This window comes from Muscardinus avellanarius (assembly GCF_963383645.1).
Source record: "Muscardinus avellanarius genome assembly, chromosome: 6".
Lineage (NCBI taxonomy): Eukaryota > Metazoa > Chordata > Mammalia > Rodentia > Gliridae > Muscardinus > Muscardinus avellanarius.
In genome coordinates, this window is record NC_137791.1 from 119,665,047 (window position 1) to 119,682,502 (window position 17,456).

Below are 17,456 nucleotides of genomic sequence, written 5' to 3' on the forward strand. Positions count from 1 at the left end.
TTCCTCTTTGATACTTAGCCCTGGAGCCCCACAGGATCATCTATCAATCCTGTTCCCATTAACGGACAGAACAGAAATGGATGGGTCTGCTAGGGGGTCTCAGGCCTGCCTCGAGGCCAAGGGTAGTGAAGAGGGAAACTAAGAACAGAAGCCATAAGAAGATTAACATCCTGCAGAAAAGCAGCCCAATCGCCTCCGCATGGTCCTGAATTAACCATTACCTGGGCATCAGGGGAGAAGGTGGGGGCGTGGCAGTTATGAGCTCCTCGGCCATCGCCGCCTCCATTTTAACAACATTTAATTGCAGTGACAGGCAAGCACGCCCATTTAAGACCCGGCTCCTTCAAGACCACACTTGCTAATTCCCCTTCTGGGCTGACCCATAAGTTTCAAGTGACCAATCGTTGGTGCAAAGTCACTAGCCTCTTTCTCCAGTTGTCTTGAGTGTTCCAGGCAAGATTTTAAAATAACCAGTTAGTCCTAGTTTGAGGCAAAAAATAACCACTGGGGATGGGTTTCTGGCTGCGGTTCAGTTTGCTGAATCTAGGGAGAAACGGGAAATGCAAGTAGCCAGGGTGGGAAGCCACAGCTGGGAAGTGGAGCCACCTGGGGAGGGAGAAAGCTGTTTCAGTACTTTCATTTAGTAAATGAAGGTGCGTGCACATGACTGCTCCAGTCTGTGTATACACTATATGTCTCCAAAAAAGCTGGAACCACCCTAAGCCAAGCAGCCTGTCTGTGCACCCCACAGCTTCTATTTGCCTGCACAACTTCTTACCCCCAAATGAAGCGTGTCTGCAACTTCAGTTACAGAAACCAGGCCCTCTGAACTGCCAGGTGCATGGCTTCATGGGCACTTTCTCAGACCTCTAGGAAATGGTCAGGTGGCACTCAGAAGCAGATGTGAGAAGCCACCGGCCCAGGGGACTTGGCACTTGGGCCACTCCCTTCCAGGCCAAGCGGCTCCAGTGTTAGAATCACTTACCTGGACACTTACTACAAACAGGGTTTTCTCCCCACATCCCACAGCTCAGGGTGCGTAAGTGTGGATATTTTATAAGAAAGGGCACGATAAGCCCTGGCTGGCCACGGTTCCAGCAGTGTTAGAAAGGGGAGGATGAGAAGTCCTGCAAACATTTGGGAAATACCTAGCATCTCAAGAGTAACTGATTAATTACAATTAATTTTTTAAGTTGAGTGTTGAATTGAACCCTCAAAAAAGTAACCAAGGTCCCAAGGTGGGACTGAATTGCTGGGATTTTAATGTTTTAAACTCAAAAGCAGTTTGGCTAACTTCAAGCAGCGAGGAAGGTAGGAGTGTTAGCAGACCAGGAATCCTCAGGAGGGGTTCCGAGGGCCCGGAGAGGGACGTGCTCAGGGTGGACAGGCGTCTCCAGGGTGGGCGGCAGCTGGGGGTCCAGTGGAAAGGGACTGCAGAAGAAGGACTTGGGTGGCTGGTGTATTTTAGTGCATGTGGGGAGGGTGCTGGCAGTAATCAGGGTCCTGGGCAGCCCTCCGAATAGAAAAGCATTCATGAGTAGACCTCGGAGTGGAGGTTGTCTCTAGAGCAAAGGGAAACTCTCAGAGACGGAAGGGAATCTAAGGACACATGGAATTTTCTAGAGATGGAGAGGCTTTTGAAGCACATGGCCTCAGGATATGAAGGGGTCTGAGGTCCATGGGGGAGTCAGGGTGGAGGAGTCTGAGGTCCACAGGGGTGTTGGGGTGGAAGAGTCCGGGACCAATGGGGCGTCAGGGTCTTGGAATCCATGGACGTATCAGGGTAGAGGGGGTCTGGGGTCTATGGGGTGCCAAAATGGAGGGTATTGAGATGCATGGAGATGTTGGGGTAGAGGAAGTTTGGGGTGATGATTGTATCAGGGTGGAGATGACTGGGGCTTATGGGGATATCAGGGTGGAGAGGCCTGGAGTTTTGGGGGGTTCAGGGTAGAGAGGTCTGGGGTCTATGGGCATGTCAGAGTGATACAGTCTAGGGCTCATTGAGTGTCAGGGTGGGGGGCTCTGAGATCCTTGGGGTGTCAGGGTCTGGGGTCCTTGGGAGTATTGGGGTGGAGGAGTCTGAGGTCCATGGGGGTATTGGGGTGGAAGGGTCTGGGATCCATGAGGGTGTTAGGGTCTCAGAATACATGGGGGATTCAGGGTAGAGAGGTCTTGAGAAGCATGGGGATGTCGAGGTAGAGGGGGTTTGGGATGATGGTTGTATCAGGGTGTAGAGGCCTGGGGTTTCTAGGGGTGTCAGAGTGGAGTGGCCTGGTGTTTATGGAGGTATCAGGGTGGAGAGATCTGGGGTCTATGGACATATCAGAATGATAGGGTCTAGGGCTCATTGAGTGTCAGGGTGGAAGGTTCTGAGACCCATGGGGTGTCAGGGCCTGGGGTCCTTGGGGGTGTTGGGGTGGACGAGTCTGAGGTCTACAGGGGTGTTGGGATGAAAAGGTCTGGGGTTCATGGGAGTGTTGGAGTCTCAGAATGCATGGAGGTATCAGGGTGGAGGGGTCTTGAGATGCATGTCGGGGTCAAAGGAGTCTGGGATGATGGTTGAGTCAAGGTGGAGAGGTCTGGGATCCATGGGGGCATTGGAGTCTCAGATGCCTGGGAATGTCAGGGTGGAGGGATTCTGGGGTGATGGTTGAGTCAAGGTGGAGAGGTCTGGGGTTTACGGGGAATGCTAGAAGTCTGGTATCCATGGGGTGTCAGGGCAGAGGGTTCTGGGGTCCACAGTGGTGTTGGGGTGTCGGGGCCTGGGTCGTCGGGGTGGAGGCCTTCAGAATCCACGAGGTCTGGGGTCCCTGGGGTGTCGCGGTGTGGGCGAGGGCGGGCGGCGCTCAGGGGGCCTTGCACTCGCTGTCCCGCCTGCGCTTCTTGCGCTCCGCGTGCTCCTGCTCCTGGCGCGCCCAGGGCGCGGGGCCGCAGCTGCCCACCACGCAGCAGGCGAGCCGGCGGCCGGCGTTGCCGTTCTCCAGGCTGGCCTGGTTGCCGCCGCGGCCCAGGTCGTCCTCGCCGGCGTGGACCACCACGGCGCGGCCCAAGATGGAGTGCGGGCCGGCCAGGGAGGCGGGGAGGCAGGCGCGGTACTTCCAGAGGCGGCCGTCGCGCACGGCGAAGTTGCCGAAGTCGCCCGGGTGCTGCGGGTGCAGCACGGCCCGCGGGTTGTAGTGGGGCCCCGTGGACTCGCAGCCCTGGCTCAGGTCCCCGAACTGGTGCACGTGGATGGCGCGGCTGGAGGTGTTGGGCTGCGCCGGGAAGCCCTCCAGGTCGAAGAAGGCCTCGAGCTTGGCGTCGGGCGCCAGCTGCCGGAAGAGGACCAGCCCGCTGACCCGCGGCTGCGCGGCGTCCAGGGTGGAGGACGGCTGCACCAGGCACTGGGCGTGGAGCGCCGCCTCTGGCCCGGAGGCCGCCTCCCGCCGCTGCGTGAGCTCGCGCCAGATCTCCAGCACCTTGGCGTGCATGTCGCGGATCTGCTCTGCCTGGTCGGGGCTGGAGCCTGCATCCCGGGCATCCCAGGTGTCCGAGGCGCGGGCAGCCAGGAGCAGGCTGCAACACAGCAAGGCCAGCATGGCCGACATCGGGTACCTGCGGGCACCCCGGTGGGGATGGGCAAAGGTGGCTTTAGTCACCTGAAATACCAAATCCCAAGGACCTCACTGTGGTCAGATCCAGCCCTCCAGACTCCGAAGGGCGTCCTGGCCCCCAATGCACTCATTCACATCGGAAGTGTTTCTCCAGGGCGCTGGGTTAGAGTCTAAGAAAAAAAGCTGGGCGTGGTGGCGCACGTTGTAATAATCCCAGTTTTGGCAGCATTTGGGAGGCTGAGACAGGAGGATCACAGCTGGTGGACAGCCTCAGCTACTACTTAGTGAGGCCCTTTGCAACTCAGTGAGACCCTGTTTCAAAGAATAAAAAAAAATAGGGCTGGGGATGTGGCTCGGAAGTAGAATGGCCCTGGGTTCCATCCCCAGTACCGAAAAAAAGAAAAAGAAAAAGGATGAGGTCTCATCTTTTATCATGCCTGTTTGCAATTTAGATACACCGATCTAAATTGCAAACAGGCATGACCCTTCAAGTAGTATCTCTACAGTGTGGGTAAAATGAGGCCGAAAGAGCATGGGGTGTCTCAAGGCCCTTCCGGAAAGAGGACACGCGTGTGAGGGACAGGCGGGCCACCAGGTCCCTCCAGCACAACCCTGTGTTTGACGTTGGAGCTTTGTGCAGCCGTAGGATGCTCTTGTCCCCAGGGGGAGTGCAGGAAGGCTTCTCAGAGGAGGTGACTTTAGGGTTGGGTTCCACAAGAGGAACGGGAGTTTTGGAGCGGAGTCAGGTGGGCAGTCCATTTCAGAGAACGGTTTGGGGGTTGAAAGCAGAAGCTGAGGCTCAAGAAGGAGCAGTAAGCCAGGGACGGAGAATGGCTTCACTGTGCAGAGGAGAGGCTGCACTGGCCAGGGCTGGTGCTGGAGAAGTGTTTTATCAGAGATGGGTGGTGAAGAGTTTTCTAAACTCTTTATATGCAGGGGGGGGGGGGGCTAGAAGCTGTTTACTTATAAAAGTTAGAATACAAGATTTTGAAAATTCTCACCAGAAAGAAACGATGGAACGTTTTACCAAAGTGGAGGTGGAAACAGAAGAGGGGGGCGGGCTTCAGCAGGGAGAGTGCGATGCTGGAACCAGCCCCAGAGCAGGGGGGCCGAGGGTGGGGTGCTGGCGGTGGTACACTGAGGAGACAGGTGCACAGATATTTGGAAATTCCAGTCTAGCCCTGGAAAGAGGAGACGCAGCTGCCCAGTGTTCACACACGGTCATATTCTGGTTTTAAAAATCAGATGCCCCGGGCCTGTCTACAAGGTCCTAATTTGGTGGGCTTAATTTTTGTTGTTTCTTTTTTTAAAAAAAAATTATTTATTTGTGTCCTGGCAAATGAACTCCAGAGGCATTCTACCTCTGAGCTACACACCCAGCCCTTTTTATTTTGAAACAGGTTCTCACTAAACTACTGAAGTTGGCTATGAACCTGCAATCTCCTGAACTGGGATTCTAGGCTTTTTAAATTTTTTTTTTTTTTTTTTAAGAAACGCTCAAAGGTTCTGGGGCCAGCTGGGGCCTGCAGTCAAGTATAGATTTCAATTTTCATTACGAGATTTACAGTTGACCTTCAGACTCTGTGGGGTATTAGTCCCAGGACTCCCCCCCACCCCACCATGCATTCCAAATCTGTGGATGTTCAAGTCCTTTCAATGAAATAGCAGAGCATTAACATATCACTTGCCATATCCTCACGAATACTTTCAATCATTTCTGAGTTTTTACTGCATTTACCAATGTAAATGTCATGTAAATAGTCGTTATACCGTATTATTTAGGGAATAATGACAAGAAAAAAATCTGTACATACTCAATGCAGACTTGCTTTTTTTCTCTCAAATATTTTCCACTTGAGGTTGCTTGAATCCACAGATTCAGAACTCACGGACAGAGAAGATATATACTGTGACTTCAGAGGCCTCTCTGACCCTCTTAACCTCTGGTCCTTACCTGTAAAGTAAGGCCACCGAGACTCATGCTGAGAGTTAAATGAGATATTTATAAACCAGGCTACTTTTACATTGTAACATCTGCCCACAGGGATTAATGGTACCTCCAAAGAACTTGTTTGAAGGTCGACTGCACTTTCAAGGGCCTCCTGCAAGCCCATTTGCCATTTAAAAAACAAACCCCAAGACTGAGTGTGTGTTCCTCACGCAACCATTATAGAAAGGCAATTTAGTATGGTGATTAAAAGAATGGATTCCGGAACTCACCTCACAAATCCAAGCCCAGCTCCACTTACACTCTAAGGGTCACCTGTCACTGTCAGCTTTTAAAAATAGAATAGCGGCCTAAATGCTCTACTGCAAACTATAGATTGGGCCTGCCTGGCCTCTGAGCCTCAGCTTTCTCATCTGCACACAGGGGTAGGGACACTTACCTTCGAAGCTTCCTGCCAGGTGGAAAAGAGACAAGGAGTCTTGCTAATGCTTACTGAACACACAGGCCAGGCGCTGTTACGAGCCCTTTGCATGGACTGATTTTTTAAATCTTCACCATGCGAGGTAGGTGCTATTTTTTTCTTTCTGGCCATACTGGGGGTGGAACCCAGGGGCTTTCTACCTCAGGGCTATACTCCCAGACCTATTTTATATTTTTATTTGGAAACAGGGTCTAAGTTGCTGAGAGCCTCACTAAGTAGCGGAGGCTGGCTTCGAACCTGTGCGATCCTCCTGTCTCAGCCTCCCAAGGACGGGAATACAAGCGTGCGCCACCACGCCCGGCTGGTAGGTGCTATCTTTATCCAAATTGAAACATGCAGAGAACGGAGGCAGAGGGAGGCTTGTGTCTTGCCCAAGGTTACACTAAGTAGACAAAGGCGGGACTGGAAAAATGTGTGGCCTGCTCAGAGCCCAAGCTTCAAGCATCAGACCACACAACTCTCAGCTATGACACACAGCACAGAGCCTGTTCTAGAAGGTTCTCAGCAAATAGCAGCCTAGCAAGGAGATGCTGCTGATAGAGATGTCAGGGCCATCAGCTGTGAGAGACTGTGGAAGTCATGGAAGGAAGAGGTGCCCAGGAAAAGCTCCAAGCAGGAGTAGCCAAGAGCCAGACATGGTGGCCAATGCCTGTAATTCCAGAACCCAGGAGGCCGAGACTGGAGGATTGCAGGTTTAAGATCATCTTTAGCAATTTAGGGAGAGCATCAGCAACTCAGCAAGATGTTTCAAAGTAAAAGGGACTGGGACTGGGGGTGTAACCTGGAGATAAACAACCCTAGACCCAACTCCAATACTAAAAAAAAAAAAAAAAAAAAAAAAAAAAAAAAGGAGAGACAAAGAAATGACACCTAGGGTGTCCTGCCTCTGTGAGAAAGTGGGGGAGTCTCCTATGCACCAGGCCAGAGGGGACCCCCCCTCCTGAGGGAGCATGTGCACCTGAAAATTTCTCCTTCCATTGCATAGAGCAAGACCAGATTGTATGGGTATGTCAGTGGATTTTGTTCCCAGTAATGTCTGGGTCTTAATAAACATTTGAAGGAGACGCGTTTCTCTTAAGTCAAAAAGGAGAAAGAAAGTGCCGCCTTTCACCCAGGTAAGTCCGGACCTCAACTCTTGAGCCTCTGCCTCCCCCGCCCCAAAGACCCTACACAAGGCTCAGCTGCCCTCATAGTCTTGTGCCCTTTTGAGGGCCTGCCTTTTGCAAGGGTCGGCAGGGGAGGACCAGGCTATTAGAGACGGGGGCAGGAGCCCTTGTCTTGAACCAAAGGAAGCCACCCAGCCTGTATTTTCCTCCTGGACCCACCTCCTGAGCCTTGGCTGTGTTTTAATCCCTTGGCCCCATCCTAGGATGCCTGGCCCTCTGCTTGTGCCTGTCCTAAGCAGGTGGCTATTAGGCCTACTGTTCTACCTCCATGGCTCTGGACACCAAGCGTTCAACATCCAGAGAGGCAGCCTTCCCCACGCCAGATGCTAAAGTCCTCTTGGGCTGGCCGTTGCCCCTCCAAAAGTGAACCTCTTCCCTCGCTCCAACGCGTCCCCACTATCCTCAGCCCCCTCAGGCAGTCATTCAGGAATTTCTCTCCCACGGATATGTTCCAGTCCTTTTCCAAGAAGAGACCTCTTCCCCACCCCAGCCACCAATTTGTAATAAAGACTTTCCCGACAAGAACAAAATGAACCTTGATTTGGCACCCACCTTTCCAGCTCTTCCAAGAGAGTGTTTTCTTCAGCAAAGCACGGACACCTTAGGGACCAGGCTAACTCCAGCAGGGCTGTTTGTCAGCGAGCTGTGAAGCCAGCCCCAGGGAGTGGTCAGCAGGAGGAAAGGAAGTCATTGGACTAAGGGAGGAAAAGCAGCCAGATATCCCTCATTGGAAAATTGCCTCTCCTCCTCCTCCCCTCCTCCTCCTCCTCCCCTCCTCCTCCTCCTCCCTTCCTCCTCCTCCCCTCCTCCTCCTCCCTTCCTCCTCCTCCCCTCCTCCTCCTCCTCTCCTCTTTCTCCCCCCTTCCCCTCCTCATCTTTCTCTCCTCCTCTTCCTCCTCCCCTCCTTCTCCTCCTCCTCCCCTCCTCTTCCTCCTCCTTCCCTCCTCTTCTTCCCCTCCTCCTCTCCTCTTCCTCTCCTCTTCCTCCCCCTCCTCCCCTCCTCTTTCTCTCCTCCTCCTCCTCCTTCTCTTTCCCTCCTCCTCCTCCTCCTCCTCCTCCTCCTCCTTCTCTTTCTCTCCTCCTCCCCCTCCATCCACCTTCCCTGCACCATCCCATTTCAGATTTCCTTGCCAAGTATTTCTTTCTGACCCCCCGCGCCCCCCCCCCCCCAGCTGGTGCAGACGCAGCTAGTGACCTTCACCACGCAGCAGGGGAATAGGAGAAAGACAGCTTATTTGGAGAGGTGTACAATGGGCTCTTTATTGAGAGGCCTTTCATTTTCCCTGATTTCCTCAGCTATTGACTTATTTTTGCTGGATGCCGGGAAGTGTTTAAGACGGACGCAGGCACCTGGCACCAGCATGCAACTTGCTCCAGAGCTGTTGAACCTTGGAGCAGCGGGCAGCAGGCACGGTGGGCATGGACGCTGGGGCCCTGTCGCTTTCTGACTTTGTGCTCCTGAAGCAGCCACATCTTGCTCTGAGTCTTCACATTCAATGCCTGTAAAATGCAACCCCCGGCCACCCCATCACTGTGAAGACCAGCTGAGATAATCCCATGTCAGGGCCAACCCAGCACCTGGCCACCCTCCTAAACAACGTTAGCAGGGAGTGTGGTCTGGGGGGCCACCCCTCCAAGGTTTCTTTCTTCTATTTGCTGCCTCAAACTCTTCTCAACCACAGTAGATCTTTCCAGAAACAAAAGCTTTTCTTTCCCAGAAAAGCACACATGTCTCCCATGGCTTGAGACTCCTGTCTGTTCTCCAGCATTCCTGCAAAGAACATTCACTGGGAGCTGCTCCCTAGTGGGGACCGTGCTGTGCTCCAGAGCCTCCTAAGCCGCTGTCCTGGGGTTCATGCTCTGAGGAGGGAGAGAGCAGTGTCACCAACAGGAAGCTCCAGGACAGAGTGGGGAGTGTTGCTAGGGAGGAAATTGGCAGCAGCAAAGCCTGTTATGTCATCCAGACTAGGGGCCACCCCAGCTTGGACCATCCAACTGCTGTCGGCAGCTTCTTACAGCTTTGTGTCCAAAAGTGGGCGATTCCGATGGAAAGCCTGGCTTGGGACCCTGCTCCACAGAAATAACTCAAACTACAGATCTTGTCCTGTATGGGGGAGCATGCCAGGAGATAAGGTGAGATTTCCCAGGACTCAGGAGCCTCCAGCTCCCCTGCCACACCGTCTATGTTTCTGATTTACTGAGAGCGTGGGCATCGTCGCTCAACCCTGAGGCTCTGGAAACTAATGAATTTTTAGAGTTTCAAATGCCACCCACCACCCAACCCAGCCCACAATATTCTGGCTTCTCATTGTGAATCCTTCATCCAAATTATTTTTAAAATGTTTACTTTCATTCGGTTCTAGAAATACTTGCTATTTAAGTCCATAGCTACTGTTTGCTTTAAGTGGCACTATCTTCATTTATTTCTTCTAAGGTCTAAGAAAGTATTCCTCCATTCTGCCATTCTAGGATTGGTATGAAAATTCAGATTCACATTCTGTTTTTCTTTTACTACTAGGGATTGAACCCAGGGGCACTCTACCTCTGAGCTATACTCCCAGTCCTATTTTACTTTTTTTTTTTTTTTTTTTTTTTTTTTGCAGTGCTGGGGATGGACCCAGGGGCATCTAACTCCAAGCTACATGCCCAGCCCTATTTTTTATTCTTTATTTTAAAACAGGGTCTCACTGAGTTGCAAAGGGCCTCACTAAGTAGGTGAGGCTGTCCACAAACTCGAATTCTCCTGTCTCAGTCTCTCAAACGCTGGGATTAAAGCATGTGCCACCATGCCTATTTTACTTTCTTATTTTGAAACAGATCCTAAGTTGTGGAGGGTCTCAGCTAAGTTGCTGAGGCTGATCTCAAACCTGTGATTCTCCCGTCTCAGAATCCCAAATACTGGGACTACTGGTATGTACCACCATGTCTGGCTTGCTGTCATTGCTTTGGCATTCTAAGGAAAATTTGCCTTTTTATCCCACCCCAACCCTTGCAATATTCACTCCTTCTTCTCCCAGTAGCAGCACCTCAGTTTCCTTCTGCACTTTTGGTCTACAGGTAGCGTTGACTTCTTCTCTTGCTATAGAGGTAGGTTCATGGCCTGAGTGTGATTAATCATGGTTCAAAGATGTTCCATTCAGAGACAATGAGATACAATGACACTTTGGCCAAGAGATATACTCTGTCTTTCCCATTGTATTAGAAATGACAGGGAAAAGACAATAGTCTGTCTATAGCCACCATGCCCCACGAAGGAAACACAGAAGGGAGTAGAATAAAAGCTGAGTGAAATCTGATTTGTGCGACATTGTTGGAGCTCCTGGATCTAGCTGTACCTGGACCTCCATTTTTACTGTGAGTCGATGTAGTCTGATTTTGCTTACGTTGTGTGGGTTGGGTTTTCTGAACTTGCAACTGAACATTCTATGAAGCAGTTCCTCAACTAGTATCTTATTTAATGTATGCCTTAATTTTATGGAATGGATATTACTCTGCCCACATTATAGATAAAGAAATAGAATTCAGATTTAAACAATTATAAATGAGAGGGCTAAAGTTGCAGGGCTAGAAAATGGCAAAGTCGAGAAGATTTTAGCTTAGAACTCTCACTCCCAAGCCTGACCTCTTAATCATTACCCTTCTTTTTTTTTTTTTAACCACCAATCTAGTGGGAAAAGAAAAGTCAGGAGCAGGTTAACAGATGAGTGCAAATTTTGCAGTTATCTCTGTAATGCCAGTGCCTGCCTTGCAAATGAGACTCTGAACTATTGACCTCTTAAGGTTTTCACATCTGTTAATGTATAATACAACAGAAAATCAAGTGGGCGTTGCTTAGCAGCAATATCCAGAGATGCATTCAAAAAGTGCTCCTCCTACCCACGGAGAAGAGCTCTCTGCTCAAGAACTTTGCACCTTTCTGCAGAAATACCAGTTGTAAATAGTTTCCTTGTCATTGGGCTCAGAAAACCGATAGAATTAAATCTCGAGAACAAATAGAGAGGTCATCACCAGGAGAAACAGATTGAAAGCAACCACGAGGGTTTCAGGTTACCTCCACCAATGCCAGGTTTTGCAAGATGAGGGCTTTCTGAACCAGAGCACTTCAGACACGCCTGAGAAAATTTCAAGTGTGTCTTGCTTGCCCGGGATTTTCCCCAGAGCCCCCTGAGGAGTAGAAATGGCACCAGAGAGCTGCAGGATTCAATTTCGGATCCTGTCATTTTGCCCAGGCACGTCTGGGTAATAGAGGAGAAAGTAGCTCCTCATTGGAAAGGCATACAAAAGAAAAGAGGCATAATTCTTATGAGCAGACTTGTACATCTAACATGTATTAAGTGCCTCTTATGTGCTGGGCACTTGCAATTTACATGTGCCTTTCACTCAGTAGTAGCGATGCTTCTCCGTGAGGAAGAGGAATTGCGTTCCGTTCCAGGCGACATCCTGCAAGTTCCTTTCCACTGTGAACACATCGCCCTTTCCTTCAAATGTGCGCACGTGTGGCTGATGACCCATGATGGCGCAGAAATGCCTTTTCTCACCCCAGGTTAGTGTGTGCACCGGCGTGAGATCCTGCCAAGCTAGCTCTCTGAGGACCTTGAACTGTCCTCAAGTTTGATGTTTTGCCTTGTGCCTCGGAGAAAACTCCAGCCATGCCTGCTTTGCTGTGTGAAGAACACACAGCATTATGGTAACTTATAAGTACACATAAAAACACTATAACTTAGTGTTTGTTTCTGCAAAATAATTACATGTTATACTCAGAAAAAGAGGTCATATTTATTTAACAAACACTCATTGGGCCCAAGAGCCAAATTTTCCCCTTTTCTTGCTGCCGCCTACTCTGGAAGTTGGAAAGGTAGACACTTGCTTTCCCATAATCCCTTTCAACCCACGTTGGTCATGTGACCCAGTTATAAGCAATGAGACAACCTGGCTGATATGATTTGGGGAAAGCTTTGACTTCTTTATAAAAAGGGCCAGGAGTGGCTGGTGCTTTTCCCGTACCTCTTGTCTCAAAGGTTGCTGTGATGCCTGGCCTTGTGGTAGCTACCTTGGGAACACAAATGGACAAAAATGAAAACTCAAGGCCATTCTCACTCAGCACTTTTAATCAATACCAGCACAGTTCTAGGCTTCTTGTAACTCGAGAAAATAAACCTCAAGACATTCCACTGCTGGTGAGGTTTCTGTTACTCGCAGCCACATCCATGCCTAACTGATGCAATTATGTGTCAGACTCTGCTCTGGCCACCAGGACTATAAAGATATAGAAATCATAGCTTTACTTTCAGGGGCTCATAGTCTATTTGCAGAGGCCTGTATCTGAGGATGCTCCCAGTGTCACTCTCCTATTTCACAGGTGGAAACCAAGGACCAATAGAGGTTAATTGACTTGTCCAGTGTCACTCCTGCTAGGTGCCAAGGAAGAATTTGAATTCCTGAGACTTCAGGCTGAAGACCTTCAAGCGCACCGGTTCCAAGGCTTCCCCTCCAGCTCTTCTCTTTCCCCTGCCGACCCCTCACATGACCCTGAAATTTCATCATCAGGAAGTATTCTCCCCAGTCTGAAGCCAGTTTGGCTGAGTCCCTTTCAGTTTTAAAATCCCAAAGTAGATTCTTTGTAAAGACTAATAAAACTGATAAAGTTCAAATGAGACTGATCAGAAAGAGAGAGAAATCAAAGTTTTCAACATGGGAAATGAAAGAAGGCATATCATTTTATATCCTATAGCTGTCAGAGAAATAGTTAAGCTGGGCATGGTGGCACACGCTTGTAATCCCAGCACTTGGGAGGCTGAGACAGGAGGATCGCACAGGTTCGAAGCCAGCCTCAGCTACTTAGTGAGGCTCTCAGCAACTTAGTGAGACCCTGTTTCCAAATAAAGTATAAAATAGGTCTGGGAGTATAGCCTGGAGGTAGAAAAGCCCCTGGATTCCACCCTCAGTACCACAAAAAAAAAGGGTAGGTAAATATTATGAGCAACTTTAAGATGATAATTTAATAACTGAGATGAAATAGAAAAAATATCTGTAAAAAATACAATTTACAAGGACCCTGAGGTCGGGGCTCTGGCTTAGGCAACCCCACCCCATCCTGAAGGACCCTGAGGTTCGGCCGCAAGGCCCCGACCCTGGCGTGTGGGCGGGCACTGGCGGGGCACCCTTAGGTGACTCCCCCCACCCAGAAGGACCCTGAGGTCCAGGCTGCAAGGTCCGGACCCTGGGAGAGTGGGCGGGCGCTGGTGGGGCACCCTTAGTCGATGCCCCCACCCCAAGGACCCAGAGGTCTGGGCCGCAAGGCCCCAACCCTGGGCGGGTGGGCGGGCGCTGGCAGGGCATCCTTAGGCGACCCCACACACACCCTAAAGGACTCTGAGGTTCCAGCAGCAAGGCCCCGACCCTGGGTGGGCGCTGGCGGGCACCCTTAGGCGACCTCCCCGTCACCTGGAAGGACCTTGATGGCCACAAGGCCCGGACCCCAGGCGGGTGGGCGGGTGCGGGCGGGGCACCCTTAGGTGACTCCCCCACCAGGAAGGGCCTGGAGGTCTGGACTGCAAGGCCCCAACCCCCAGCCAGCCGGCTGGCAGGGCAACTTATGACCCCCGCCCTGCCCAACTGAAAGGGCCCTGAGGTCAGGCACGAGCCCCCAAAAGGTGGGTGGGCGGAAGCAGTCCGGGCACCCTTAGGCAACCCCCACCCCACACACCCGGAAAGAAAAAAATTTTTCATCCCTACCAAGTGCCTGATCCTCCCCAAACCACACATACTCTCTGACTCTTATTAAAAAAAAAAAAAGGGGGGGGGAGAAAAAAGGAAAATATTCAAGAGGGGTTAAGATGGCTGCGCAGCAGCTAGAATATTGGAGGTACAGACGAAACATATACATCTGAACTGGAACTTTTGGAAAAATTCCCCGCGAAGGAGGACTGAGGCTTCTCTACATCTTTAAGAATCCTGGACATTGCCTGTAAGGAGAGAGTCTAGCGGGGACCTAGGAGGAAGGCGGTGGCAGCAGCAGTGGCCGAGATAGGGGTGGAGACTTGTATTTGGGAGAGGCAGAAATCTGATCCAACCCACCCTGATCCTCCGAAGAAATTACCGAAAGGTCGAATGCTACTGTCGCGCATGCTTAGGAACACTGGACATTATGCAGTATGGGAAAAGAGCTTCGGAAAGATTTGAAATGGTAGAGGCAGTCGCATTGGCAGCAGCAAGTACTCAGGGGAGGCAGAGATCTGACATAATACACTTGGAACTTTTGAAGAAATTTCCTCAGAGGCAGAATACTGTCCCATGCCTCCGGGAATGTGGGACAACCTGCTGGGTGAAGAGGGGGCTCGAAACGGAGCCTGCTGTGAGGCAAGGCTGGTGCTGAGGCCTCCAAGGCCGGGATCGGAGCCTGCCAAGGGGTTAGTCCAGTGCTGGGGCCATCAAGGCCGGGATCAGAGCCTGCTGTGAGGCAAGGCTGGTGCTGGGGCCTCCAAAGCCTGGATAGGAGTCTGCCGAGGGGTTAGACCGGTGCCGGGGCCAGTGAGGCCAGGATCGGAGCCTGCCTTGAGGTATGGCTGGTGCTGGGGCCTCCGAGGCTGGGATTGGAGTCTGCCGAGGGGTGAGGTCAGTTCCGGGGCCAATGAGGCCAGGATTGGGGCCTGCCGTGAGGCAAGGCCGCTACTAAGGCCTCCGAGGCAGGGATTGGCGCCAGCCGAGGAGTTAGGCCGGTGCCGGGGCCAGCAAGGTCGGGATTGGAGCCTGCCATGAGGCAAGACCGGTGCTGGGACCTCCAAGGCCAGGATCTGACTCTGCCGAGGGGTAAGGCCAGTGCCGGGGCCAGTGAGGCTGGGATCAGAAACTGCCGTGAGGCAAGGACGGAGCTGGGACTTGCGAGACCAGGATAGGAGCCTGCCAAGTGGTTAGTCTGGTGCCAGGGTCAGCAAGGCCAGGATCGGAACCTGTAGTGAGGCTAGGCCAGTGCTGGGGCCTCTGAGGCCAGGAACAGAGCCAGCCACGGGGTTAGTTTGGTGTGGGGGCCAGCAAGGCCAGGATCGGGGCCTCCCATGAGGCAAGGCTGGTGCTAGAGCCAGTGAGGTTGGGATCAGAGTCCCCTGGGTGGCTAGGCCACTACTGTGGCCGTGAAGAGTGGGATCAGAACTTGCAATGCGGCATGCACAGAGAAATAGCCCAGAAAATAAAATCCAGATGCTTCCCCTAATTAGCAAGAACTAGGAGGAAAGGGGTAACAGGAGGAGGTTGAGTAGTAGAAAAGGCCCTATTGAGAAACAAGGTGACCAATCAGAGGGGAGGGGATAGGGGGAGGATGGAATCTCTTTAAAACTCATGAGGTATGTAAACAAATATATCAAAGATAATCACCAATTAAGCATGGGATGGAGGGATGGGGAGGGAATGGGATGGGGATTGGATGAGGGCCAATTGGATGATGTGTGCTTGTATATCCTTTCAAGTCTTGTATTCCAAAGTGATGTATGATTACAAAAAATAATAAATAATAAAAAATACAATATAGAAAATGCTACACAAGAGAAACAGTTAATGTGCATGCTCCACATATACATTTTTTCTTGCACTGAGGATGGAGCCCTGGGGTGCTCTACCTCTAGATAGTGCACCCACTAACTTTTTTTTTTTGGTGGTGGTACTGGAGTTCCTGGAAGCCCTTCTTCCTCCGTGCTACACTTCCAGACCTATTTTTATAATTTTTATTTGGAAACAGGGTCTCTTAAGCCAGAAGATGCGGCTGGTTTCGAACCTGCGCAGTCCTCCTGTCTCCGCCTCCCAAGAGCAGGGATTACAAGCGTGCGCCACCACACCCAGCCACTAACTTTTATTCTGAGACAGAGTCATGCTAAATTGCAGTGGTTGGCCTCGAACTTGTGATCTTCCTGTCTCAGTCTCCCAAGTAGATGGGCTTACAGGTGTGTGCCATCATGCCTGGTGATATTTTAAGTCCTTTTTATAATTTAAAAAACTTTTCCACAAAGAAAAATCTAGGCCAAAAATGACTTTTCTGGCTAATTGTATCAAATGCTTGCAAAATATTAAGAAAGAAGTAATGTTAAATCGCAGGAACACTTTCAGAAAACAGAAATATAGGAAGTTCTACCCACCTTATATAAAATTAAAAGTCTTTTAGATCAATATTATCATGAACATAAAGAACAATATCTGAATAATTGGTTTTTTTTTTTGTTTTTGTTTTTTTTTTTGCGGTACTGGGGATGAAACCCAGTGGCATTCAACCTCCGGGCTATACCCCCAGCCTTTTATTTTAGTCTTTATTTTGAAACAGGGTCTCACTGAGTTGCAAAGGGCCTCACTAAGCAGCTGAGGCTGTTCCCGAGCTGCGATCCTCCTGTCTCAGCCTTCCAAATGCTGAGATTACACGAGTGCGTCCACCATGCCTGGCTCTGAATAAAATTTTAATAAAGTACACCTAAACAATATATAATATGGAAAACATATTATATTTGTTTGGTTATAAACTAAACAACATCTAATTCTTGCTTAGTTATGATATATTTTTATTTTAAAATTAGCTTTATTTAAAATTCATCACATTAACAGAATAAAGGAGATAAAGATCACATGATCATCTTGATAGAACTAGAGATAAATCTGAATAAAGACAGGTATGAAAAAGCTACAGATAGCAGCATATTTAAGGGAGAAATATTGCCGGGTGTGGTGGTGCATGCTTGTAATCCCAGCATTTGGGAGGCTGTGACCAGAGGATCTCAGTTCGCAGATAGCCTCAGCTACTTAGTGAGGCCCTCTGCAACTCAGTAAGACCTGCTTTCAAAATAAAGAATAAAAAATAGGGCAGGGGGTGTGGCTCGGAGGTCAAATGTCCCTGGGTTCCATCCCCAGACCCCCCCAAAAAATAAATAAATAAAAATAAATAAAGGAGAAATATTGACTACTTTCTCCCTAAATTTGGGAAAAAGGCAGGAATATATGCTCTCCCAGCCTCTGTTTAATATTGTGTCAGAGGTATTAGCCAGTGCAATAGGACAAGAAAAAGAAAGTAATAAAAAGCATAGATGTTGAGGGAGAAAGTAGCTGGCATGTAAGCATTATTACTGCCTACATAGAGAATTGCAAGGATAATTTTAAAACACCATCAAATGAAGCATAGATCTAAGTGTAAAAGTGAAACAATAAAACTTCTAGTAGATAACTATTTTTTACTAGAACACAAAAATATAGATTTAAAAAATTCGTCTCATTGCTGGGTATGGTGGCACACGCTT

General features: G+C 50.1%; 1 protein-coding gene across 1 annotated transcript; it reads right to left on the reverse strand.

The window, feature by feature from the left end:
* Positions 1 to 2,846: 2,846 nt before the first annotated feature.
* On the reverse strand, positions 2,847 to 3,578 carry SOD3 (superoxide dismutase 3; the record flags this gene model as incomplete). Its single annotated transcript, XM_080697267.1, has 1 exon — positions 2,847 to 3,578. One exon carries the CDS (start codon positions 3,576 to 3,578, stop codon positions 2,847 to 2,849), a length of 732 nt encoding a protein of 243 aa, XP_080553393.1.
* Between the last annotated feature and the right edge of the window lie 13,878 nt (positions 3,579 to 17,456).